At 44.5% G+C, this 27134-nt stretch overlaps 1 protein-coding gene across 1 annotated transcript; it reads right to left on the bottom strand.

The window, feature by feature from the left end:
• Positions 1-15: 15 nt before the first annotated feature.
• Positions 16-26437, bottom strand: LOC121538262 (choline/ethanolaminephosphotransferase 1). The gene is made up of 9 exons (XM_041846120.2): positions 26165-26437; positions 25035-25568; positions 11012-11159; positions 10424-10565; positions 7100-7184; positions 6530-6661; positions 5934-6092; positions 5403-5528; positions 16-3007 (listed from the first exon to the last, which is right to left on the bottom strand). Exons 2-9 carry the CDS (start codon positions 25452-25454, stop codon positions 2831-2833), a joined length of 1389 nt encoding a protein of 462 aa, XP_041702054.1. The 5' UTR covers positions 25455-25568; positions 26165-26437; the 3' UTR covers positions 16-2830.
• Between the last annotated feature and the right edge of the window lie 697 nt (positions 26438-27134).

A 27134-nucleotide genomic window follows, 5' to 3' on the forward strand; every position in this document is an offset into this window, starting at 1 on the left:
TAGCAATAGACTAGATCACATGTTATAAATATAGCAATCTTTATTTTACATAAGCTTGTTTATTCAAAAATTCATGATTTTCTTTGACAGAAAAGTAAATTTTTTTACCAAACATCAAATTAAAAACCATTGAACACTAAAAAGCAATATTTTAGTTTTTTTACAACGACCAATGATGCACACTTCGCAAGTCATCTTTAAAATCTCTGCATTGTTCAGAAATTACAAACAATCCAAGGGAAAATGAGTTACGTTTGAAGGGGTGTTTCAATTGGTTGAACACCATCAGTTACATATATATATATATATATATATATCCACGTGGCTATTGACTGACCATTACAGTGGGTTGTAATGCCCATCCCATGCATAGGATACAAACAAAATAACATTGACAAGCTCTTCTCTTGTTATGAAGAGAAATTAAACGGTAGACATTTTAATACTCTGTGCATCACTGTTTGATATTAGCTAAATTGGTAGGGTAATAGTAGACATTCCTTAATTTCTGCTTTAAAAAAAACCATTCCTTATGTTTGACCATTGACGGGTCGTCCATACGGATATAGTTATATAGTTTAATACTTGGTTAATGATAAGACCTCAGACAGAATGGGTGGGGTTGGAGTGACTGTAGGGGTAAGATCAGGAAGAGAACACCTAAACATATCCTTCACTGTATTCATCAGTTACATATCAAGCATTTATAGCACAACACATAGGCCTGACACTAGCCTTTTTCAGGCCGTCCTTTTGAAACCATCCCTTCTAATGCAAATACTTAGCATTTAAGGCAACTGCTGCATAACGACTGTATTGCATTTTTCACAACCAAGCAGTTCCTCCAAGTGGTGATGTAACACTAATGGTAGCCTGACTCCTACTTCATCAACGCTACAGTATAACCAAAGCTCAACTAAAAAGCAACACAGTTGAATAAAAAACAAAAATATACTGTATATATTATTTATTTTTTATGAGAAAAAAAAAACAGATGAATATTGTAATATTGTAAACAGTGTGAGGAGGTTGGAGTAACACCTATCACTAAAACGTCCCAAACTTATTTTTTTGTCATCCACGGTGACAAAAATGACTTGCGGTTGACAGAACACGTACTCATAACTGTTGCTTGAATATCATAAGCTAGATTCCTCACGGTTAAGAGTCTGAACGCATGTAACAGATAACGAGCAGTGCTCCATTGACTTGCATCACATATGGCACAAGTTATATGGAAGCATACAGCAGGAACCGTGATCCATCTCTCATACACAGTTGTATAATGCAGATACATTTGTTCTGCAATCACATGGGACAAAATGAAGTACGTAGCCATATCATGTAAACATGATGAGACAATAGTTCCCTTGTTCGTTGGGGCTTATTGAATATAATACAATTCAGTGTCATACATCATGTAGGCCCCTCAAACTCAAACCTGGACCTTGCAGCCAATTCCACTGCTTTTTTTCCATTGTTCCCCTCTAATCAGGGACTGATTTAGACCTGGGACACCAGGTGTGTGCAATTAATTATCAGGTAGAACAGAAAAGCAGCAGGCTCTGGACCTCATAGGGTAAGAGTTGAATACCCCTGATGTAGGCTATACAGAACGAGGATGACATAGGATCAACAACAGAAATGCAAGACAGTCTTAGCTCATGACCATGTGTTCTTCCACTGAATGCAATCCGCAATCTATGACGACAGCTTTTCAGATGGTTCAAACGGAAAGCAGAAATACTATACAGAACTACTCTGCGCTACACCTTAAAACAGAGAACTAACATTTTCTCTGGAGTGGAATACAGGTGGGTATTGTACGTAGATGAGCTGAGTAAATACCAATACTGAAAGAACAGACAGGCGTGAATACACTGTAGGCATTTTTTCCTCATAGCTAAGTATAATATCATTTGGTTAGGTATAACCTGATCCTTCCTATGGATAACATTTTATTTTCAGTGCATTTGAGCAAATATATGGATAGTGGCAGCATGGTTATAGTAAGCAACATTAACCCCTATCCATAACCTTTTGTTAGATAACTTCTAAATCTCAAATAGTTTGTTACCAAATAACCAGGTTCTTCTTTTATGACAAACTAAACCTCAACAGAAAACGTATTCCCCATTCTCCTCTTCGGCTAGGAACCTTTTACACCACATCTGCAAAGACTGATCACTATTGCACACCAGAGACTGAAATAAATTATGTTCATAAAAAAATGTTCCTCTTCTTTTCCCCGCCCTCAATGTATTCATCATTTAATTGGCTAATGCTGCGTTCATAACCAAGTGGGAAGGTAGTAATTATCAGTTGAGAAGTCGCAAACACGAGTTGGGTGTATTCACGTTTTGAACTGGGAAATACTATCAAACATGGAGGTCATTAGAAGGCTTGTTTTGCTCTTTTCTGCCCATAAAAAGTATATCCAGAGCTGCTTTCACTTTCTAAATCAAAAGGAAGATTAACAGAATACATTTTGTATTAACAATTTTGTATTTTGTTCTTACCATAAACAACAACTGCTGAAGATACCGCCAAGCTTGCTGTCTTGTTTGTTGACAAATGACGTCAGAGGTGCAAGTGGGAAACTGAGCACAGGGATGACAGGAGAGTTTCCCACTAATAATTACCAATTGGAGGGGTGTTCAAGTCCATTTTTCCCAGTCGTACGCTGGTATTTATGAAATTACGAGATGTTGTGAACGCAGCATTATACATTCGTAGAAAGACTGCCTCCAATTCGTCTCATCCAATGGGAACACTGTGGAGACGAAGGGGAGGCGGTTGAGGTACTTCCACCAGCTCCAGCCGGATGGTTTCACCACCTGTCAGTAGTGTCACCAGACCAGTGACACCAGACGTCTTTGCCTGACCGGGAGGCAGCGGCGGGCCGCAGGTTGGGGGGTTTGATCTTGAACACGAAGATGTGCAGGTGAGAGGCGATCTGGTTGCAGACGCTGACGCAGTAGCGCACAAGATCAAAAATGGACAGGAACTGGAGATAAAAGAAGACAGGATGGATGTCAAATAAAGTAAATTTAAGGCTCTTTATATACAGAATTGATTGTGTTTTTTGTTGTACGTCAATCATCTTTTGAGTAAATGCCCCCTGAAAAGAATTGCATGAATATAAGTTAGGCAATCTACATTGTACTGCAAAATACACAAGTGACAGACTTTGGTATACTACTTTACCACTCAACTAAGGGGTTTTGACGTCTTACTTTGGCTAGAATGGGTCTGTGAAGTCAAATGTTTATCTGAAATACGACAATTTCCTATTGTGTGGTATGACCACTAGGGGGCAATGAAGTTCTATCGCAGTCATTCAGTAGGCTTTGCAACTATAATCGGCATTGTGGCTGCCCGAACCTGCCAGGCAACAGTGTGTGATTGCGGGGCCTTCCTGCATGTGGCCATTCTTGAATCTGCAGGAACGCACCCCTGCATGAACGCCCCCCCCCCCCTCGAGTATCTTATTGGTTCCTGCATGAACGCACCCACTCGAGCACGCCATCTTCATGCTTGTGACACTTGATATGGATTGCCCCTGATTGTCTATGCAATTAAAAACGTGGGTCAAAAGGGAAATAAAAGCATTATCAGTCTACCTGTGTCCTAGCTAGCTACCGGTGTCGCCCCCGCCTCCCCCTGCTGTGTACCGGAGTCCTCCTAGCTACTGAACAAAAATATAAACGCAACATGTAAAGTGTTGGTCACGTTTCATGAGCTGAAATAAAAGATCCCAGAAATGTTCAATACGCACAAAAAGCTTTCTTAATTTGTTTATATCCCTGTTAGTGAGCATTTCTCCTTTGCCAAGATAATATATCCACCTGACAGGTGTGGCATATCAAAAAGCTGATTAAACAGCATGATCATTACATAGGTGCACCTTGTGTTGAGGACAATAAATGGCCACAAAAAATGTGCAGTTTTGTCACACAACACAATGCCACAGATGTCTCAAGTTGAGGGAGCATTATATTTGTGTGGGGGTTGTAGAGCAAAACGGAGAACACTATCATGCTCGTGAGAGTCTCATCTTTCCATAGAGTGGTCATACTAGTTAGTAAGACAGATGTGTGGAAGAAAAGTTGAGATTGTCCCATCTTTCAAGAATCTCTGAGCTCTAAAACAGCAACATTTTCTCTCAGCCTCATGGCAAAATGTGTAAAATAGCTAGCTACCTATCCCGCCCACTGTGAACTGGAGTCCTAGCTTGCTAACTAGCTAGCACCCAGTGTATTAAACGCCTGCCGAATAACTGCCCTCGTTAACAGAACTGCTGGAAAACAGTACCCGACCGTTGTCACCTCTTCTGTGGGGCTTATCGGCGGTTGGCATCCAACGTTATGGTGCATTACCGCCACCTACTATAATGGAGCGCCCCTGCCTCCCGCCTGTGTACCAGAGTCCTAGCTTTAAAATTTACCAATAAAAGTATAAAGAGGGGTTCCTGCAGATGCAGGAATGCGGCGAATGGTGGGCCCCAATTCCTCCTATGTGTTCCAACCACAAGCTACAGTTTAGGAATAATAGATTTGTCTAGTCTATTTTAGGTTTTTTTGCGAACTGCTACTGCTATAGTGTCCTTTTTAGAATAGGTTACAACCACCCCTAAACCTAGGCAGGTTCCAGACTGAAATATGCACCAAAACCATTGTTTTGATGAAGGCAAATAGCGTGTTCATTAGTCTCGGGCCTACTGTCTCATGTTTAACAAAAGCCTGCCCAACAAGCTCACAAATTAAAACACAGGCGACAAATGCGTGTATCTATTGGTTAAAAAAGGGAATCATCTTTGCTTTCTAATGCTGTTAACTGTATGTCTCAACTCCCATTATAAAGGGATTAACACCCCGTTGAAACGGGTGAACAGTGATATTGATGAGAAAGACGCACCTGTTTCAGTAGCGCGAGTCGCGGCTCAAATGGAGCTTGCAGTCTTTCATTTAGGAAATTACCTCACAACTCAAGTAGGCCATTGACAATGACTACCGGTACATATCAACTGCAATAATTTCTGTAATCAGCGCTTTTTATCCCCCAACTGTTAACAACAATGACGTGCGGAGCAAATAATTTGAAAGATGCATATCCCCCTTACTAACGTTACAGCATTGATGCGATAGGTAGGACTATTTGTTAAATTTTTCCCTTTATGATGATGATGATGATGATGATGATGGGGACCTGTTAGTGGTAATTTTGTGATAACTGCACTGTGATTTTAATTCTGTGGAGAAAACACAATTTTTTGGTTAGAGGTTTTTCTATTAATGTTAACGATACAACTTCGTTTAAACGTTTTAACGTTTAAACATTCACACTCCTACTTGGTACGTACGTGCACATGGATGAAGTCATTAAGGGGTATGGTGACTTACCAGTGCCACCCAGAGGACCAAGTACTCGTCTATGAAGCTGTTAAAATACTGGTCCAAGAAGAGCAGCCCTGGCCCCAAATAAGCCAAGTCATGGAGACACATCTCACTTTTTGTCATATGAGCCACCTGTAAAACAAAAATAAAATGAGACTGAAATGGCAACGTTAGAGTAAATAGAGTAAAGGGGAAAAAAAACTATATTGAGTCAAACTAAAAACATTGGACTAGGGCTGAAATTCAATGCAAGGTACGTTATAGTGCAGCACACTATAAGACTTTTAAAAGGTAATTTACTCTAGACGACAGCGATACCAAAACAAGTGGCAGGTGTGGATATTGGAATGTAGACTGGCTTTTTCAGCATTTCATGTTTCAGGGTCATGTTCAGGAGGCACAGAATGGAAGAAATCTATGCGAAACAGAGAGCTACTATCTGAACTTGTCCAATAAAAAAAACGCTTGTTCCGTTGCACAACACTTTGCTACCGTGTGCCCTAATGGACACGACCTATAGGTCATCTGGTTCCTCACCACTAGCTTGTTGGTGATCTTGGCCGACACAAACCCAAAGGCCAGGACGTAGAGACAGGGGTGCTTCTCAAAAAGCTGGGACGCAGACTTCTTGTAGATCATGATGGCCAGAATTATGACTGACCCTATGTGGAAGAACGGCGACAGGACACTCGTTCCCTGAGAAAGAAGAAGACGGGACATGGATGTCACAATCACTGTACTTAGCTGAAAATTCCACTATTCCTGTCCGTCTCTAAAGTGATAAATAAACCGCAAGGTAAAGTTCTGACTAGTGGCTTGGCTGAAATCAATGAAAAAGGCATGATAGGCATCCACTGTCATCCAAGTGCTGTGGTATTTAAGCATTAGAAAAGACTGGCTACTTCAACCAAAACAAATGCTGTTGACATGTTTAAATTAAGCTTGATACACATATGTATCATATTACTACCAAAGTTGAAATAACCAATGCAACGAACAGCAGTAAATCGTTTGGTTTGCGACAACATTCCACACACTGTTAGACTGTAACCTTCCGCACACAAAGTCATCTTTTATGAGCCAAACAATTCAACTGGATCCTCGTTTGCCAGGACGGATCACGTCTTCCTTACCGCTATGGTGGATCCGTTCTTTCCTACTCCTCCCGTGAATATGACCCGGAAGTAGTTGGTGCAGGAGAAGATTGCTCCCGCCACAGTGAGGATGGCTGGAATGATCTTAATCTGGATGTTCACCACAGGGATCTGTGTGTTTGGGGGATTAGTAATAGCATGGCACTGTTTCATTACTTTAGAAACGCATCCATCTTTCCTACCTTCCTTAAAGTAAACACAGATTTGAATTGGTTGGATTGGTGGAAGTAATAGGGTGACAACTTAGCTTTCACCTATCCAATACCTTATAGATCTGTGCTTACCTCCAGGATACAAGGTTGCATTCACGCAAAATCATCAACAGAGGCGAGTCTTAACACGTCAACCACCATGCCATGGTTTCCCTACATTACTTTCATAAGTGTTGACATTCTTGAGGCTATAAATGTTTAATTGCATGAATAACAGTGTATTACACTGCATCAAACTACAATGCATGTAACAATTAGCATTAAGGTAATTTCTTTCAATTCCAAGCAGTAGGAACAGGCCATAACTTGCTGAATCAAATAGCTTTAAATGCATTACCAAGAACTGCCAAAAAGCTGGTCCTCCGACGGCAGCCAGCAAATACATGATTATAATGAAGAATTGCACTTCAGTCACATCAATGCTGTACAGGCAGAGAGACAGAGGAATCACATGCAAACGGTTAAGTGATTTCACATTTCACACAGCATCATCAAAAACAACATGCACATAGCACCCCCTAGCAGGTCCTGCAAAAACTGCATTTGGGGATGTAGAGAACATTTCCCTCAAAAGTCTGAGAGGAACCTGATCTGATAAGGTATTTTTTATTTCTGGTGGACAACCTATTTAGCTCTTACTTACTCTGTCAAGGGCTTATATCATATCAAATCATATTGCTAAATCAAATCAACCATACTCCCAGGACATTCGTCCCTTGTCCTCGTTGTGGCTGTTCCCGAAAGCCAATCAGATAAGCCAATGTTGATATATGAAGCCTATCTAAATCTAAAAATCAGCTGCTGATGTCTTGGTGTCACTGTCAACACGGCAGCTGGTAGATACATTTACTGGGTACACTAGCTGTCATGACAGAACTATCATAGCTAAAAACATAATAATAATAATAATAATAATAATAATAATAATGCCATTTAGCAGAAGCTTTTATCCAAAGCGACTTACAGTCATGCGTGCATACATTATTTAATTTTTTGGTGTATGGGTGGTCCCGGGGATCGAACCCACTACCCTGGCGTTACAAGCGCCGTGCTCTACCAGCTGAGCTACAAATAATGAGAACAAACATCTTTAGTTTAAGGTCAAAATATGACCTCACAGCATTGCAAAAATGTTTGTGATGGCCCATAAAATATGTCCTAAATTGGTAACTAATTGGCCCAAACCTTTATGTGAATTATAAATCTAATCATCTCCACATCCAAAAATAAAATTCCAGTGGTCAACAGAGATCAACATAATCTAGTAGAGCTCATCGCCAATCAAACTGAGCCATCTCTATCAAATATCTGAAATTACTGTATTAACGCGGTCTGAGAAAGTTGTCTAGATGCATAGGAATTGTACTATGTTGGCCACAGGGGCATGTAAGTCAACCTCTTCTCCTATTGGGCAGTCTGTGCAGGAAGTGTGGCTGATTGGCTAAATAGACACACAGGTTAGCGTCAACTGGGAAGTCACGTGGATGATGCTCTCGTTTTACCGTCAAGTTCCAGAACCCAGGCCCAAACATGGCTGTGCATGTCTGTAACAGTTCTACACAGATCAGATACTCTGTGATATCAAATCTGCCCACCAGGGAAGAAAACAAGGTACTTCTGTGAAACGGCTAGATAAAATTGAGGCTTAAAACCTGGCTATGAAATAAACATCTGTCCATCTACATGTACAGTTGAAGTCGGAAGTTTACATAAACTTAGGTTGGAGTCATTAAAACTCGTTTTTCAACCATTCCACAAATTTCTTGTTAACAAACTATAGTTTTGGCAAGTCGGTTAGGACATCTACTTTGTGCATGACACAAGTCATCTTTCCAACAATTGTTTACAGACAGATTATTTCACTTATAATTCACTGTATCACAATTCCAGTGGGTCAGAAGTTTACATACACTAAGTTGACTGTGCCTTTAAACAGCTTGGAAAATTCCACAAAATGATATCATGGCTTTAGAAGCTTCTGATAGGCTAATTGACATCATTTGAGTCAATAGGAGGTGTACCTGTGGATGTATTTCAAGGCCTACCTTCAAACTCAGTGCCTCTTTGCTTGACATCATGGAAAAATCAAAAGATATCAGCCAAGACCTCAGAAAAAGAATTGTAGACCTCCACATGTCTGGTTCATCCTTGGGAGCAATTTCCAAACGCCTGAAGGTACCACGTTCATCTGTACAAACAATAGTACGCAAGTATAAACACCATGGGACCACGCACCCGTCATACCGCTCAGGAAGGAGACGCGTTCTGTCTCCTAGAAATGAATGTACTTTGGTGCAAAAAGTGCAAATCAATCCCAGAACAACAGCAAAGGACCTTGTGAAGATGCTGGATGAAACCGGTACAAAAGTATCTATATCTACAGTAAAACAAGTCCTATAGACATAACCTGAAAGGCCGCTCAGCAAGGAAGAAGCCACTGCTCCAAAACCACCATAAAAAAGCCAGAGTACGGTTTGCAACTGCACATGGGGACAAAGATCATACTTTTTGGAGAAATGTCCTCTGGTCTGATTAAACAAAAATAGAACTGTTTGGCCATAATGACCATCGTTATGTTTGGAGGAAAAATGAGAAGGCTTGAAAGCCGAAGAACACCATCCCAACCGTGAAGAACGGGGGTGGCAGCATCATGCTGTGGTGGTGCTTTGCTGCAGGAGGGACTGGTGCACTTCACAAAATAGTTGGCATCATGAGGAAGGAAAATTATGTGGATATATTGAAGCAACATCTCAAGACATCAGTCAGGAAGCTTGGTCACAAATGGGTCTTCCAAATGGACAATGACCCCAAGCACACTTCCAAAGTTGTGGCAAAATGGCTTAAGGACAACAAAGTTAAGATATTGGAGTTGCCATCACAAAGCCCTGACCTCAATACTATAGAAAATTTGTGGGCAGAACTGAAAGTGTGTGCGAGCAAGGAGGCCTACAAACCTGACTCAGTTACACCAGCTCTGTCAGGAGGAATGGGCTAAAATTCACCCAACTTATTGTGGGAAACTTGTGGAAGGCTACCAGAAACGTTTGACCCAAGTTAAACAATTTAAAAGCAATGCTACCAAATACTAATTTAGTGTATGTAAACTTCTGACCCATGGGAATGTGTGAAAGAAATAAAAGCTGAAATAGATCATTCTCTCTACTATTTTTCTGACATTTCACATTCTTAAAATTAAGTGGTGAACCTAACTGACCTAAGACAGGGAATATTTACTAGGATTAAATGTCAGGAATTGTGAAAAACTGAGTTTAAATATATTTGGCTAAGGTGCATGTAAACTTCCGACTTCAACTGTAGGCCTACGGCAAAACAGCATGTGCTTACTAAAGTTTTCCCACAGTTTCAAACATACTAGACAAATACTAAGGGTGCAGTTACATAGCTATTTTATTTATACATTTCAGGGCCTGTATTCATAAAGTGTCTCAGAGTAAGAGTGCTGATATAGGTTCAGTTTTGCCTACTCGATTATAAAGAATAAGAGGGGGGACCTGATCCGAGATCAGCACTCCTACTCTGAGACGCTTTATGAATACGGCCCCTGAAACATCAGACATGACACTCTTGTCCTGGCTGTTTGCATTGTTTGCTTACTGACATAGTTTAAGGGAAACCCCAGACGGGGTGCCCACCCACTCACATGCCAAAGCGCAGGGTTCCCGATACGTAGGTCTGCCAGTGAGCACAGTAGAACATGAACATGCCGGCGAAGCAGCAGAAGAACATCCAGTCGGGGTTAGTTCCAAGTTGGACGGCGATACAGGTGCCCAAAACCACAAACACTAAGAGAGGGGAGAGAAAGAAGTCAGAGACAGAGAATGAGAGAGAGAGAGCGAGAGAGAGCAAGGGTGGGTGATAGAAATTAAGAGTCAAAGAAGCAGGTATATTCCAATCCTCACTTTGTCTTAATTGTGTGTGGAAATGAGAAAAATTTATTTTACTATGGGTCAAGTATCAATGCATGCCGAGAGAGAGGGAGGGCGAGGGGGACAGAGTGACAGAGAGATAGCGAGAGACAGAGAGAGAAAAGAGAGAGAAGTTAAATTACACAACATGGTATTTCTCAGTCCTAAATCATTGAGTTGTTTACATCTGTAAGTGTGTTATGTCTACATTTATGAGTATATTGTGTATGTCTTTAAGTGCATATTTGGTGTGTCTGTCTTCCATTGTACTTTGTAGTCTGTGAGTGTGTTGTTTATGGTAGTTTGAGACGGTATACACACACCTGTTGAAAGAGAGTCACAGCCATGGTCAAACAGCTCTCCCAGTGGGGTGCTGCTATTGGTGCGCCGTGCCTGTTTCCCATCGATGGCGTCCAGTGATTGGTAGATGAAGAGGCCCACTGCACAAGACAGGTAAGCCCACAGCGGTGCCTGAAAGGAAAAGGGTACAAACATTCAACATCATAAACCTTTACAATAGTGCTCCTCGGCTTTCACAGAGAAGTATGGGTTTGGCCTTTATGGGGGGGGGGGGGTAATATAATATACTTCCCTAAACAATATATAGGCCACTGGCTAAAGCACATATCACAGCATACTACAGGTCGCAGAGGGACCTAACATTTTTGGGAGAAAGACTGAGGTCAGTTCTGGTGACTTTTAAAAAAGGACATTCTACTCCAAAATGAATTCAAATAAAATGATGCTGACATCTCAAACATGATTTCCCCTCAAGAAATGAGCCCAATAACATATTGGTCCATATTATCAGGCAGGTGTGCTATTTAGCAATACGCTTTATCACCTGCTGTAGCCAACTGATGCAGCAAAGTGGCTATAAAAAAACTAAACAATTGTCATCTGCATTTACCCCATTGGACTAATCATTAGCAAAATCAAACTGTAAACATTATCTTGTTGCTAGTTAGCAACATATTGATGACTTAAATGTCCCAAAAACAGTTCCACTGGCACTCAGACAATAATAATTTACTCTGAATTTAAAGTAACTATCACGTTTCCAGATTTCTATGAAATATAACCTAAATTAATTACAATATGAGTGAATGTTTTTTAAATTAAAGATGTTAAAAAGCAGCTTTTCTGTGTTGTAATGGTGTGGGAGTATACCGGTCATTAAAAATATTCACGCAAGTAAACTGCTGATTGGCGAGCTGACATCACCCTCTGAGGAAATAGCAAGCATTTTTTTTTAAGCGGTTTGTTTAGGGACATACTTTTCGTTGCATTTCGCCTGGTGGGTGGTGCTATACGTCACGGTGGGCATGGGTTTCAAAGTGCAAGGACTGTCCAATGCGTGTCCACATTCAACCTAGAACCCTCCACCTGTAGTCTGGGTACGAGTCGTTTTAGCTTACATTACACTCCTTGCCACTCCTGTCATTTGCCAAAGTAATTCCTGGTCATTTCCCATGTCTTTGGCAAATGACACTGAGTACAAGGAGTGTAATGAAATAGCTGAACAGATGGCAACCAGGCTGCGACCTCATTCATAAATTAAGCTATGGGGGGGTTTATACTTTATAGTTTACAATTGCACTTTCATATTAGCACTTCATCTTGATTTAATTGAACTAATGATAGCTAGCTACCAAGTGGCTGGACCAGTTTTCCCAAAAGTGAACAATGTGTAACGTCAAGTCTTGCTTGCTAGCCAACCAACAACATCAATGCTGCTATCAATCCAATCTACTAAGCTTACCCGAATGAAATGCACCACATATACAAAAGTATGTGGACACCCCTTCAAATTAGTGGATTCGGCTATTTCAGCCACACCCGTTGCTGACAGGTGTATAAAATAGAGCACACAGCCATGCAATCTCCATAGACAAACATTGGCAGTAGAATGACCTTACTGATGAGCTCAGTGACTTTCAACATGGCACCGTCATAGGATGCCACCTTTCCAACAAGTCAGTTTGTCAAACTTCTGACCTGCTAGAGCTGCCCTGATCACAGAGTTCCAAACTGCCTCTAGAAGCAATGTCAGCACAAGAACTGTTCGTCGAGAGCTTCATGAAATGGGTTTCCATGGCCGAGCAGCCGCACACAAGCCTAAGATCACCATGCGCAATGCCAAGCGTTGGCTGGAGTGGTGTAAAGCTTGCCGCCATTGGACTCTGGAGCAGTGGAAACGCGTTCTCTGGAGTGATGAATCACGCTTCACCATCTAGTCCAACTGACGAATCTGGGTTTGGCGGATGCCAGGAGAACGCTATCTGCCCCAATGCATAGTGCCAACTGTAAAGTTTGGTGGAGGATAACTAATGATCTGGGGCTGTTTTTCATGGTTCGGGCAAGGCCCCTTAGTTCCAGTGAAGGGAAATCTTAACGCTACAGCATACAATAATATTCTAGATGATTCTGTGCTTCCAACTTTGTGGCAACAGTTTGAGGAAGGCCCTTTCCTGTTTCAGCATGACAATACCCCCGTGCACAAAGCGACGTCCATACAGAAATGGTTTGTCGAGATTGGTGTGGAGGAACTTGACTGGTCTGCACAGAGCCCTGACCTCAACCCCATCGAACACATTTGGGATGAATTGGAATGCCGACTGCGAGCCAGACCTAATCGCCCAACATCAGCACCCAACCTCACTAATGCTCTTGTGGCTGAATGGAAGCAAGTCCCTGCAGCAATGTTCCAACATCTAGTGGAAAGCCTTCCCAGTAGAATGGAGGCCGTTATAGCAGCAAAGGGGGATCAACTCCATATTAATGCCCATGATTTTGGAATGACGTGTTCGACGAGTAGGTGTCCACATACTTCTGATCATGTAGTGTATATGAAACGGATCATGACTAGATTAGTTAGTCAACATGCAATAATACCTGTATCCTGTCAATCACGGAGATGAATTATTTGCATTGCTGGCTTCATTAAAAACTGTTAATCTGATTTTGGATGTCCTTGGTCTTATTTATTTGTTCAAGGGCCTATACACGAGGCCAACTTTACCATATTATCCTGGAGGCATACTTACTCATTACTTTGTGTGAATGATATCTCAACTTTAAACAATAGCTTCTTTCTATTCTGTGGCTGCATGAAATAGCAAACATAACATGAATTCAGTGATGACGGTACCCTCTATTGCTGCTGTGACGTCACGAGAGGCTACACAGCTTTCAGCGGGATTGCTCAAGTAGTGCAAGGAGCCCAGGTTCAATCAAAACAAGGATTTTATTAAAGGTCTTGGGAAACTAACGAAATTATAACACAATTCTGTTCTCTTGTGGCTCTTTAAGGGTTAACAGTTCCGGGATGTCTCTTCCACATCCAAAAGCATAACTCTCACTCGCTCAAATAACTTTTCCCCAGTCTTACTGTATTCCACGTTGCAGCTAGTGGCCAACCCAGCAAAACGTCCTTCCAAATGTCCCACACGTATTTCCACAGGTGCATATATCCAAAGGTGAGTATTTCCCAAAGGTAAGTATCTCCAAATCCTTATATTCCTCATGGAAGTGGACGTGCAGCACTCTTGTCCTCCAGAGAGCCCAGGTTGGAGACTGTGTTACTTCACAACCCACACACTCACTCTCAGTGTGTCTCTTCCCTTCAAAAACCTCCAGCTCATCAGCTCCTGATCTGTTTCAGCTGCGTGGGAAGATTGGCCATAGAGGGGTGGAGTTCCCGACCATACCAGCAGATGGAGCCATAGCTGTCTGGGTTTGCAGCCATCTCAGGGGGATGTAACGTCCCTCCAGGACACAGCCTCTCGTGACATCACACATCCCCCCTCCTCGGGACCGACGTCCTCGTCGGGGTAAAGGCAGCGAAGAAGGCATCACGCCGGGAGAGGGCGTCCGCATTGCCGTGGTGCTTGCCAGCCTGCTCTCTCTTCAACTCCTCCACCTCTAGGACCAGGGACTCAGCCTCCTGTTGTCTCTCCTTGAGTTTCTTACTGAACGCATCAGCCTTGGTTTTAGCAGAGTTTAGCTTCTGTTGAGCAGCTTTCAGTTCCTTCTCTCTCTCTGCCTCCGCATTCTTCATCTTGTTCTCCAACACCTTGTACTTCTCCTCTGCCTTCTTCTGGACCTCCTTACTACTGCGCAGGGTCTCCTCACACTCCTCGATGGTCCTGCGCAGCCTCTCCAGCTCCTCCTGTTGCTTAGGGAAGGAGCTCTGTTGGAGTTTAGCCTGGAGGATATCTAACTCTTCTGTCTTCATGTCTAACTGTTGCTTTAACAAACGATACCTCTCAGCGGTCCCCTTCAGACCAGACAGTTCTTTGTCCAGATTCTGTAGCTCCGTCTCTGTGTCGGTCTGGGCACCTGCCATCCCTATCAGAGCCCGGGGCGGGAGTGAGTAACTCGGAGGATTGCACCGGAGCCTTCCCAGGATGAGTCTTGCCTCTCCGTTTCCGAGGTACTCGGGTTATCCTCTCCTGAGACTCTCTCCAGAGTGGGTAAAAGGCTGGGCAGTCTCGTCCAATTAGGACAGGGACGGGGAGGGAATCAACCACCCCCGCCGTCGTGTGTATGGTTCCCCGTGTGCTGGTCATTGTAAGTTCAGTAATGGGGTATTCTCTGGTGTCCCCATGGACACAGGGAAACTGGGAGGACTTTCCCCGGGGTCAGACACGTTGGGCCCACCAAATCCTTACGCACCAGGGTGGCCCGGCTACCAGAATCCAGTAAGGCCTCCACATCATGGTGATTCACAGTTACCGGGCAGGTGGGGGGTCGATCTGGGCCGCCATCTACGACTCCCAAGAGCGAGGCAACACGGTGTGTGGGTGCTGAGCTGGAGGACTCCGCAGTGGGCATAGGTTCATCGGCTGGTTTCCCACACTGCCAGGAGATACGTCCCATCTCCCCACACCGGTAACACTGTCGAGTTTCCCCCTCCTGGTGTACTCTTCTTGGACCCGCCTGGTTTCTGGCTCCCCCTGGGGCCGGGATAAGTCCTGACGTGGCTGGGTTCGAGACCTTGGGGTCCTTTGGACGGGTTCTTCCCATTTGTGGTGGGGCCGCACTCCTGGGGTCTTTTCGGGAAGCATTCAGCATCTCCGCTGTGGCCTGGTACTTTTCCACAGCTTCCACGGTCAGATCAGCCGTGGTCAAGGCCTGTTGACTGATGAACCGTTTTGCCTCATAAGGCAGGGCGCGTAGAGTAACGATCCACCACAACGGCCTCCACCACCGCCGCTGCTGTATTCCTCTGCGGATCCAGCCATTTCCTTGCGATTCGGACAAGTTCATGCATCTGCGCCCGAGGAGGTTGGTCTGGTTGGAAGGTCCAGCTGTGAAAGCGCTGGGCCATACCAAACTTTGTGAGTCCATATCTGCTGAGGATCTCAGACTTCAGGGCATCATAGTCAGTAACCTGGTCAGGGCCCAGGTCCCGGACAGCATTCAGCGCTTCCCCGGTTAGAAAGGGGGCTAACAGACCAACCCACTGTTGCTTGGGCCAGGCTTCCCTAGTGGCCGTGGCCTCAAATGCATGCAGGTATGCCTCAATGTCATCGGTAGCTCCCATCTTAGATATAAAGTCACTTGCCTTTATTGGGCGGGTATTTTGGACAACCATCTGTCTCTGCAACTGCAATTCCTCTGCCTTCAGAAGGTTGGCTTTCTTTTGCTCCTCCAAGAGAGCCACGTTTGCTTGCATCTGGGCTTGCTGGCCAGCAACAAGGGCTTTCAATATGTCCTCCATTTCAGTCGGCGGGGAGCCTACGGCCAACTTGGAAAACTGGGTGATCAAACCTTCGGTATCCTCCTCTGACATGCACTATTAACGCTTGAGCTTGCCTGTATTCTCCACCATCTGTGACGTCACGAGAGGCTACACAGCTTTCAGCGGGATTGCTCAAGTAGTGCAAGGAGCCCAGGTTCAATCAAAACAAGGATTTTATTAAAGGTCTTGGGAAACTAACGAAATTATAACACAATTCTGTTCTCTTGTGGCTCTTTAAGGGTTAACAGTTCCGGGATGTCTCTTCCACATCCAAAAGCATAACTCTCACTCGCTCAAATAACTTTTCCCCAGTCTTACTGTATTCCACGTTGCAGCTAGTGGCCAACCCAGCAAAACGTCCTTCCAAATGTCCCACACGTATTTCCACAGGTGCATATATCCAAAGGTGAGTATTTCCCAAAGGTAAGTATCTCCAAATCCTTATATTCCTCATGGAAGTGGACGTGCAGCACTCTTGTCCTCCAGAGAGCCCAGGTTGGAGACTGTGTTACTTCACAACCCACACACTCACTCTCAGTGTGTCTCTTCCCTTCAAAAACCTCCAGCTCATCAGCTCCTGATCTGTTTCAGCTGCGTGGGAAGATTGGCCATAGAGGGGTGGAGTTCCCGACCATACCAGCAGATGGAGCCATAGCTGTCTGGGTTTGCAGCCATCTCAGGGGGATGTAACGTCCCTCCAGGACACAGCCTCTCGTGACATCACACATCCCCCTCCTCGGGACCGACGTCCTCGTCGGGTAAAGGCAGCGAAGAAGGCATCACGCCGGGAGAGGGCGTCCGCATTGCCGTGGTGCTTGCCAGCCTGCTCTCTCTTCAACTCCTCCACCTCTAGGACCAGGGACTCAGCCTCCTGTTGTCTCTCCTTGAGTTTCTTACTGAACGCATCAGCCTTGGTTTTAGCAGAGTTTAGCTTCTGTTGAGCAGCTTTCAGTTCCTTCTCTCTCTCTGCCTCCGCATTCTTCATCTTGTTCTCCAACACCTTGTACTTCTCCTCTGCCTTCTTCTGGACCTCCTTACTACTGCGCAGGGTCTCCTCACACTCCTCGATGGTCCTGCGCAGCCTCTCCAGCTCCTCCTGTTGCTTAGGGAAGGAGCTCTGTTGGAGTTTAGCCTGGAGGATATCTAACTCTTCTGTCTTCATGTCTAACTGTTGCTTTAACAAACGATACCTCTCAGCGGTCCCCTTCAGACCAGACAGTTCTTTGTCCAGATTCTGTAGCTCCGTCTCTGTGTCGGTCTGGGCACCTGCCATCCCTATCAGAGCCCGGGCGGGGAGTGAGTAACTCGGAGGATTGCACCGGAGCCTTCCCAGGATGAGTCTTGCCTCTCCGTTTCCGAGGTACTCGGGTTATCCTCTCCTGAGACTCTCTCCAGAGTGGGTAAAAGGCTGGGCAGTCTCGTCCAATTAGGACAGGGACGGGAGGGAATCAACCACCCCGCCGTCGTGTGTATGGTTCCCCGTGTGCTGGTCATTGTAAGTTCAGTAATGGGGTATTCTCTGGTGTCCCCATGGACACAGGAAACTGGGAGGACTTTCCCCGGGGTCAGACACGTTGGGCCCACCAAATCCTTACGCACCAGGGTGGCCCGGCTACCAGAATCCAGTAAGGCCTCCACATCATGGTGATTCACAGTTACCGGGCAGGTGGGGGGGTCGATCTGGGCCGCCATCTACGACTCCCAAGAGCGAGGCAACACGGTGTGTGGGTGCTGAGCTGGAGGACTCCGCAGTGGGCATAGGTTCATCGGCTGGTTTCCCACACTGCCAGGAGATACGTCCCATCTCCCCCACACCGGTAACACTGTCGAGTTTCCCCCTCCTGGTGTACTCTTCTTGGACCCGCCTGGTTTCTGGCTCCCCCTGGGGCCGGGATAAGTCCTGACGTGGCTGGGTTCGAGACCTTGGGGTCCTTTGGACGGGTTCTTCCCATTTGTGGTGGGGCCGCACTCCTGGGGTCTTTTCGGGGAAGCATTCAGCATCTCCGCTGTGGCCTGGTACTTTTCCACAGCTTCCACGGTCAGATCAGCCGTGGTCAAGGCCTGTTGACTGATGAACCGTTTTGCCTCATAAGGCAGGGCGCGTGGGTAACGATCCACCACAACGGCCTCCACCACCGCCGCTGCTGTATTCCTCTGCGGATCCAGCCATTTCCTTGCGATTCGGACAAGTTCATGCATCTGCGCCCGAGGAGGTTGGTCTGGTTGGAAGGTCCAGCTGTGAAAGCGCTGGGCCATACCAAACTTTGTGAGTCCATATCTGCTGAGGATCTCAGACTTCAGGGCATCATAGTCAGTAACCTGGTCAGGGCCCAGGTCCCGGACAGCATTCAGCGCTTCCCGGTTAGAAAGGGGGCTAACAGACCAACCCACTGTTGCTTGGGCCAGGCTTCCCTAGTGGCCGTGGCCTCAAATGCATGCAGGTATGCCTCAATGTCATCGGTAGCTCCCATCTTAGATATAAAGTCACTTGCCTTTATTGGGCGGGTATTTTGGACAACCATCTGTCTCTGCAACTGCAATTCCTCTGCCTTCAGAAGGTTGGCTTTCTTTTGCTCCTCCAAGAGAGCCACGTTTGCTTGCATCTGGGCTTGCTGGCCAGCAACAAGGGCTTTCAATATGTCCTCCATTTCAGTCGGCGGGGAGCCTACGGCCAACTTGGAAAACTGGGTGATCAAACCTTCGGTATCCTCCTCTGACATGCACTATTAACGCTTGAGCTTGCCTGTATTCTCCACCATCTGTGACGTCACAGAGGCTACACAGCTTTCAGCGGGATTGCTCAAGTAGTGCAAGGAGCCCAGGTTCAATCAAAACAAGGATTTTATTAAAGGTCTTGGGAAACTAACGAAATTATAACACAATTCTGTTCTCTTGTGGCTCTTTAAGGGTTAACAGTTCCGGGATGTCTCTTCCACATCCAAAAGCATAACTCTCACTCGCTCAAATAACTTTTCCCCAGTCTTACTGTATTCCACGTTGCAGCTAGTGGCCAACCCAGCAAAACGTCCTTCCAAATGTCCCACACGTATTTCCACAGGTGCATATATCCAAAGGTGAGTATTTCCCAAAGGTAAGTATCTCCAAATCCTTATATTCCTCATGGAAGTGGACGTGCAGCACTCTTGTCCTCCAGAGAGCCCAGGTTGGAGACTGTGTTACTTCACAACCCACACACTCACTCTCAGTGTGTCTCTTCCCTTCAAAAACCTCCAGCTCATCAGCTCCTGATCTGTTTCAGCTGCGTGGGAAGATTGGCCATAGAGGGGTGGAGTTCCCGACCATACCAGCAGATGGAGCCATAGCTGTCTGGGTTTGCAGCCATCTCAGGGGGATGTAACGTCCCTCCAGGACACAGCCTCTCGTGACATCACACTGCTTTGACTGTAATACCAGTGTTACACTAGTGCAGGGATCATCAACTACATTTAGCCTAAGGCCAGTGTTTTCTTGAGCGGATGGTCAGGGGGCCGGAACATAATAACAAATCATTTGTAGACTGCAAATTGACCGCAAGAAGTCCAAACACTGCGGTAAATCTTCAGTGGAAATGTGCCATATATGACTTAGCGCAGTGTGTTGAATAATTCCACGATACGGACATGAGCGAGTGCTCGGTTTGTCCTCGAAACTGTGTGCACCGGTACGTGTGCTGAAATTTACACCCACCGTGACGTATAGCACCTCCCACCGGGCGCTGTGAAAAGTGTGTCCCAGTCTGTTTGAGTTGGAGTTTTTTAAGTGTTCTTTCTCCAATGTATGCTTTGGCCACTAACACAAGTATAGGATGAGTCGACATCATCATTTGGGTGCAGAATATGAACTTTTCAAATGTGAGATTTTCACTGGATAGTTACTTTAAAGTAGGCCTACCTGCTACACCTGATCCGTGTTACATTTAGCCCCAGTCTACCCTATGCATTAAAAGGACATTGGCAAGGCTAACCCTGCTAAAAACTCTAGTTCTAAAAAAAAAGGTGCAGTTCACACATTTTGGGGATTTGAGAAATAAGTGTAACACTAGAAAGCTCTGTGATCTCTTATAACTGCATTAACAATGTTGTGCAATGACTAGGCATGCATGTTTCTCTCCCTATGCGCTGTGCAGCACTCGCAATTTGAAAGCACCAGAGAGGAATATTATCTACTCGCATAGAACGTGACAAGCTGGCCAATTGAATAGGTAAACTATTCTACTATGGGGTTGTCTGATTTTGCTGTTGCTTACTTGTTTTGTTGGCTGAGGAAATTAATGAGGACAACCATTTTTCAGTAGATAATTCAGAATTCGCATAACCAAAGGTACCAGGTCTCAGGCTCCACCTGGCTTTAATTTGACCCGGTCCAATTTAATCCCTGGCAACAACAGATCCATTAAAAAAAATCCTTCAACTGATTGGGTTGTAAGTAACCGAATCCTGCAAGACAACAGGGATAAGCAGGACAGTCATGCCTTCCCATGTGTCAGCATACAGTTTTGACAAAAGTGTGTTTAATATCAGACTAAGAGGGCCAGTTTGTTTGAACAGCTGCCCCTTAACTAGCCCTGGGAAAAGGAATACATGGAGGGATCTAGTAACCGTTGTGCAAGCTTCCCTGATAACACAGTGTAGCTGATAAAATGTGAATGCAACATACAGTAGTCTACCAATATGGAGGGGAGGTTGGGTCAATTGCAGATTAAACAATGGCCTCAAATGATCTCATTTTCAGACACAAGCTAATTTATTAACAACATTGGCTATATAACAGTCACGCCTCCAGCTCCAAAGCGTTAAAAACAAGTAACGATCAAACCCAACCCGTGACCTTGATTTCTCCACTGATCCTGTGTGGGTCAGTCAGTAGAGAAAGTGTTGGGGGTTTGATTCCCGCTGGGGCCACCCATACGAAAAATGTGCACTCATGACTAAGTCGCTTTGGATAAAAGCGTCTGCTAAATGGCATATTTTATATACAGTGGGGAAAAAAAGTATTTAGTCAGCCACCAATTGTGCAAGTTCTCCCACTTAAAAAGATGAGAGGCCTGTAATTTTCATCATAGGTACACGTCAACTATGACAGACAAATTGAGGAAAAAAAATCCTGAAAATCACATTGTAGGACTTTTAATGAATTTATTTGCAAATTATGGTGGAAAATAAGTATTTGGTCGCCTACAAACAAGCAAGATTTCTGGCTCTCACAGACCTGTAACTTCTTTAAGAGGTTCCTCTGTCCTCCACTCGTTACCTGTATTAATGGCACCTGTTTGAACTTGTTATCAGTATAAAAGACACCTGTCCACAACCTCAAACAGTCACACTCCAAACTCCACTATGGCCAAGACCAAAGAGCTGTCAAAGGACACCAGAAACAAAATTGTAGACCTGCACCAGGCTGGGAAGACTGAATCTGCAATAGGTAAGCAGCTTGGTTTGAAGAAATCAACTGTGGGAGTAATTATTAGGAAATGGAAGCCATACAAGACCACTGATAATCTCCCTCGATCTGGGGCTCCACGCAAGATCTCACCCCGTGGGGTCAAAATGATCACAAGAACGGTGAGCAAAAATCCCAGAACCACACGGGGGGACCTAGTGAATGACCTGCAGAGAGCTGGGACCAAAGTAACAAAGCCTACCATCAGTAACACACTACGCCGCCAGGGACTCAAATCCTGCAGTGCCAGACGTGTCCCCCTGCTTAAGCCAGTACATGTCCAGGCCCGTCTGAAGTTTGCTAGAGTGCATTTGGATAATCCAGAAGAGGATTGGGAGAATGTCATATGGTCAGATGAAACCAAAATAGAACTTTTTGGTTAAAACTCAACTCGTCGTGTTTGGAGGACAAAGAATGCGGAGTTGCATCCCAAGAACACCATACCTACTGTGAAGCATGGGGGTGGAAACATCATGCTTTGGGGCTGTTTTTCTGCAAAGGGACCAGGACGACTGATCCGTGTAAAGGAAAGAATGAATGGGGCCATGTATCGTGAGATTTTGAGTGAAAACCTACTTCCATCAGCAAGGGCATTGAAGATGAAACGTGGCTGTGTCTTTCAGCATGACAATGATCCCAAACACACCGCCCGGGCAACGAAGGAGTGGCTTCGTAAGAAGCATTTCAAGGTCCTGGAGTGGCCTAGCCAGTCTCCAGATCTCAACCCCATAGAACATCTTTGGAGGGAGTTGAAAGTCTGTGTTGCCCAGCGACAGCCCCAAAACATCACTGCTCTAGAGGAGATCTGCATGGAGGAATGGGCCAAAATACCAGCAACAGTGTGTGAAAACCTTGTGAAGACTTACAGAAAACGTTTGACCTGTGTCATTGCCAACAAAGGGTATATAACAAAGTATTGAGAAACTTTTGTTATTGACCAAATACTTATTTTTCCACCATAATTTGCAAATAAATTCATAAAATTTTTTTCTCATTTTGTCTGTCATAGTTGACGTGTACCTATGATGAAAATTACAGGCCTCTCATCTTTTTAAGTGGGAGAACTTGCACAATTGGTGGCTGACTAAATACTTTTTTCCCCCACTGTATAGACTCAGACTTAAGAGGACTAAAATACTAAAGACCATGCGACTGTTTAGCTAAAAATACATAACAGCCCACATCCGATTCTAATCTGAGGGAGACACTGTTCTATTTGCCTATCGATACCCTCTATGGCTTAAGAGGCGGGAGGAGGGGCAAGGGGTGCGTTGAGGGGGTCTGAGGCTAAAGGTGTAATCTGAGAGGACGGGGACAAGTGGTGCCTGTCCCCAAGAACCCTGTAAGGCATCCCCCACGCACCTCTTCCAGCAAAACAAGCACACAGGACATGGAGCATTGCGCATGCCTGGCCTGGCCCAAGTGACCCAGAGAAAGGAAAAGCAAAACAACGTGTCTAATGTTAAATATTGACAAACTAACAAACGTTGGTCAACCTTTTTCATTCACAAAGTCATAGCCTAGTCATATCTACTTTGTTAAAATTGACAGCCTTAAATGCCCTTGATTGTTTTTATTCTATAATGTTGTTTAAAGCATTTAAGCACAACACTTTTGTGGTGATACACACATCCTGCTGTATCACATCTTCTAAGCAAAACCATTAAGGCAAACTAACTGGTTTCGCATTGGCAGGCTACATTCATAAACACACATCCTTTCACACACACATCCTTTCATGAACCAGTTGATCATCTACAACACAACATGTTACGTAGGAGCAATTCCATGGTAACAGAGTGATGCTGAAACTCTTGATTTTTCACTTGAAAATGTATGTCAAACAAAAACCAGTTAAACAAACCATAACTCTATGCACAATGACTACTTTTAACAATTTACAAAGAAAATGTTACATAAACACATTTATTGAAGAACAGTGCAAATGCTTAAGTTTGGAAACAGAATGACAGTTTGTGCTGTTGGTGCCATCATTCTGTTCCCAACCTTTGCTTCTGCACTGTTCAAGTACATATGTTTTCATAAAAATTGTAAGTGAAAAATCTTAGTCTTAGCATCACTCTGATACTGTTGAATTGCCCATATTATTTCAACGTGCAAAACCCCAGAAGAAGAATCATAACTCTTCAACAGGACAGATTTCAAAAACATGTCACTAGTACCAACTCACACACTTTAATTTTAGTTATACAACATCGGTAGTGTTGACATTAGACCTCCACATGGAAGGTCAGACTGCATGGTGGCCAAAACACCTACCCACCCTAAAAACAAGTCAAAGGGCTCTGTGTCTGAAAACATTATTTGCTGGTGTCAAATCCTTGCATCCTGGTTTCCTCAATTTCTCTCAAAGCGCATTAGAGGAGAGGATCTAGGGTCCCTCCCGTCGACCTCCTCCAATTGCGGAAACTAGGCTAGAGGGAAGGAGGATTTGACAGCTGGGAACGTTTTCAGACAGCCAAGGAAGTGATATTCAAATTCAGTGAGGAGGTGACGTGTAGCTCAGTTGGTAGAGCATGGCGCCAGGGTTGTGGGTTCAATTCCCACGGGGGGCCAGTACGATAAAAGTATGAAAATGTATGCACTCACTATTGTAAGTCGCATCTGCTAAATGACTAAAATGTAAATGTAGAAAGTAATGGTTTGTGGCATTCTGGTGTTTTACCATAACACCATGTTCATCAAATACTGTTACTGTAAGATGGTTTAGAATAGCCTAATTCTCACAGAGACAACAAGGATAGTAGGTATAGTGTAGTATTCTTATCTAGAACAAATTGCACCCAACATTGACAAAACAATCGTATCTGCTAGAGACAGACATTTTGATAAACTTTTGCTCCGAAAGGGTAGGCTATATCTGACAATTACCCAATCAATACTGTTCCATCAAGAAATTCTGAAAGAAATACTGACGGCCTCTTCTATTCTCTATGTCCTGTCCGTAGTGTATATTATTACAGCCGTTACAACAAACATTGACCTAATAATCCATGGTTATTACTTAGTAGGAATACCTGCTGATGAATTCATTTAAATATGTATACTCAGTGGGAGGGAGGGCCATATGAGCGACAGTGTGCGTAAGGGCTCCAACCTCAAATTCCTTCCGGGGCCTAGAATTCCCAGCATGGACCTACCTGTTCAGTGGCTGTGGGGCAGTAGTACACCAGCACCAATGTGGTGAGGATGTTGGTGGCCAGGCCCACAATAGTGATGAGGTTGGGGGCTATCCATGCCGGCACACGTGCCACTAGCCACTCCCAGTAGTGCTGCATGAAGGGCTCCAGAAGGGAGCGGCCTGCACTGCTGTACCTGTGCTCCTCTAACTTCTTCAGCTGGTGGCGCGACAGCGGCGGAGCCGGCAGTTGGATCAGCTTACTCAGGACACAGGAGCTCCCGCCACCACTGCAGGCTATGGTTGGGCCTGCAGTGGTGGTAGGCCTGTATGAAGGGTCCACGCTCTGGTCCTGAGGGGTCCATGTCATTGTCCCCCCTGCCCCCTGGCCTGCCTTCGCCGCCCGGGTCCGTGGTGCTCTCTCACCGGTGCTGCTACTCATAGGGGAAGTCGAAACTGCACTTCACGTAGCACCTGCTCTGCCTACGACTGCCTCCGTCCCAGTCCAATCCAGGGAATCCACAGTGGGGCCACAACACTTTTACTGGGCTGAAGCCTAATGCGGAGAAAGAGAGATGTATCTTTTATTTGACTGTAATGTTAAGCATAATTTGACTGTGGCAGCATACTGGGCACAACTTGCAGAGGGAGGGCTGGTAAAACAGGAACTCATCAACCATACATGCTTATCATATTTCCTGATAGATTGTGCTAATATTGCAAACAGCAGTCAGTGAGACAAAATAAATAAATGCAAGACTTGCATAGCTAAAGCATTGAATTGTCAAGGGTATGTACTTTGGGCAGACAATTGTATGCCTACCCATAGTGAATAATAACCAAATCATGTCTACAAAAAATACATTAAAAAAAACAATGTTGAATAGTTAGTTAGGAGGTTCATGTCATGTTGCCCTACAGTACTAGTTAGGTAACGTTAGCTAGCTAGCTACCAACAAAATCAACTGGCTAGCTAACGTTACCTTGCTAGCTATCTATCAATATCAGCTGTAGCTAACTAAAGGTAACTGTCGCAACATATATTTTATCATATTACCATATGTATAAAATGTAAAATAAGTTGTCAATACAATAAAATGTTGATTATGAAGAGCTGAGTTGACATGCAGTTGTCCTTCGGAAATCTCTTACCTAGCTAGCTTGCTTGATTCCGTTATACGGAAACGATGGCCTCTATCGTGGTTTGGCTAACAGCTAGTGCTTACTACACTATGCGGCAACCTCGTACTCTTCTGTCAGCTTATATGTAGCTAACAAGTATATCGACCAGGGACAGCAGTCTAGTTCCCACCGAGTTAGAGCTGTTTTCGGGAAGACTAGAATCAGCTGATGCAGGTAGATATCGCGAAACTCGACCGCGGCATTGAGAAAGAGCGGAGAGATATTTGACAGGCAGGTGTAGGGATTTCCCACTTCCGTCGCACAATTAAAAAGACCGGCTCCTTCAAGCTTTTTATGATAATTTAGTATGACATACAATACATTAGAATAGTATATTAATAAACCGTTGCATTAGTTTAATATCAAAATAACTCAAATGAACTGTAAATGGAATGAACAGTGGTATGTCAAATTTTGAAATACCCACATTTTGAAATACCGAAAGGCAACTACTTTGTACCATAATCCAAGCTGCCTTTGCTTTTAGATTGAGACACAGCATCTTTCTATAGATACACTACATGACCAAAAGTATGTGGACACCTGCTCGTCGAACATCTCATTCCAAGACATGGCCATTAATATGGAGTTGGTCCCCTCTTTGCTGTTATAACAGCCTCCACTCTTCTGGGAAGGCTTTCCACCAGATGTTGGAACATTGCTGCGGGAACTTGCTTCCATTCAGCCACAAGCGCATTAGTGAGGTCGGGCACTGATGTTGGGGGATTAGGCCTGGCTATCAGTCGGCGTTCCAATTCATCCCAAAGGTGTTCAGTGGGGTTGAGGCCAGGGCTCTGTGCAGGCCAGTCAAGTTCTTCCACACCGATCTCGACAAACCATTTCTGTATGGACCTCGCTTTGTGCACGGGGGCATTGTCATGCTAAAACAGGAAAGGGCCTTCCCCAAACTGTTACCACAAAGTTGGAAGCACAGAATCGT

This window comes from Coregonus clupeaformis, chromosome 24 (genome assembly GCF_020615455.1).
Source record: "Coregonus clupeaformis isolate EN_2021a chromosome 24, ASM2061545v1, whole genome shotgun sequence".
Lineage (NCBI taxonomy): Eukaryota > Metazoa > Chordata > Actinopteri > Salmoniformes > Salmonidae > Coregonus > Coregonus clupeaformis.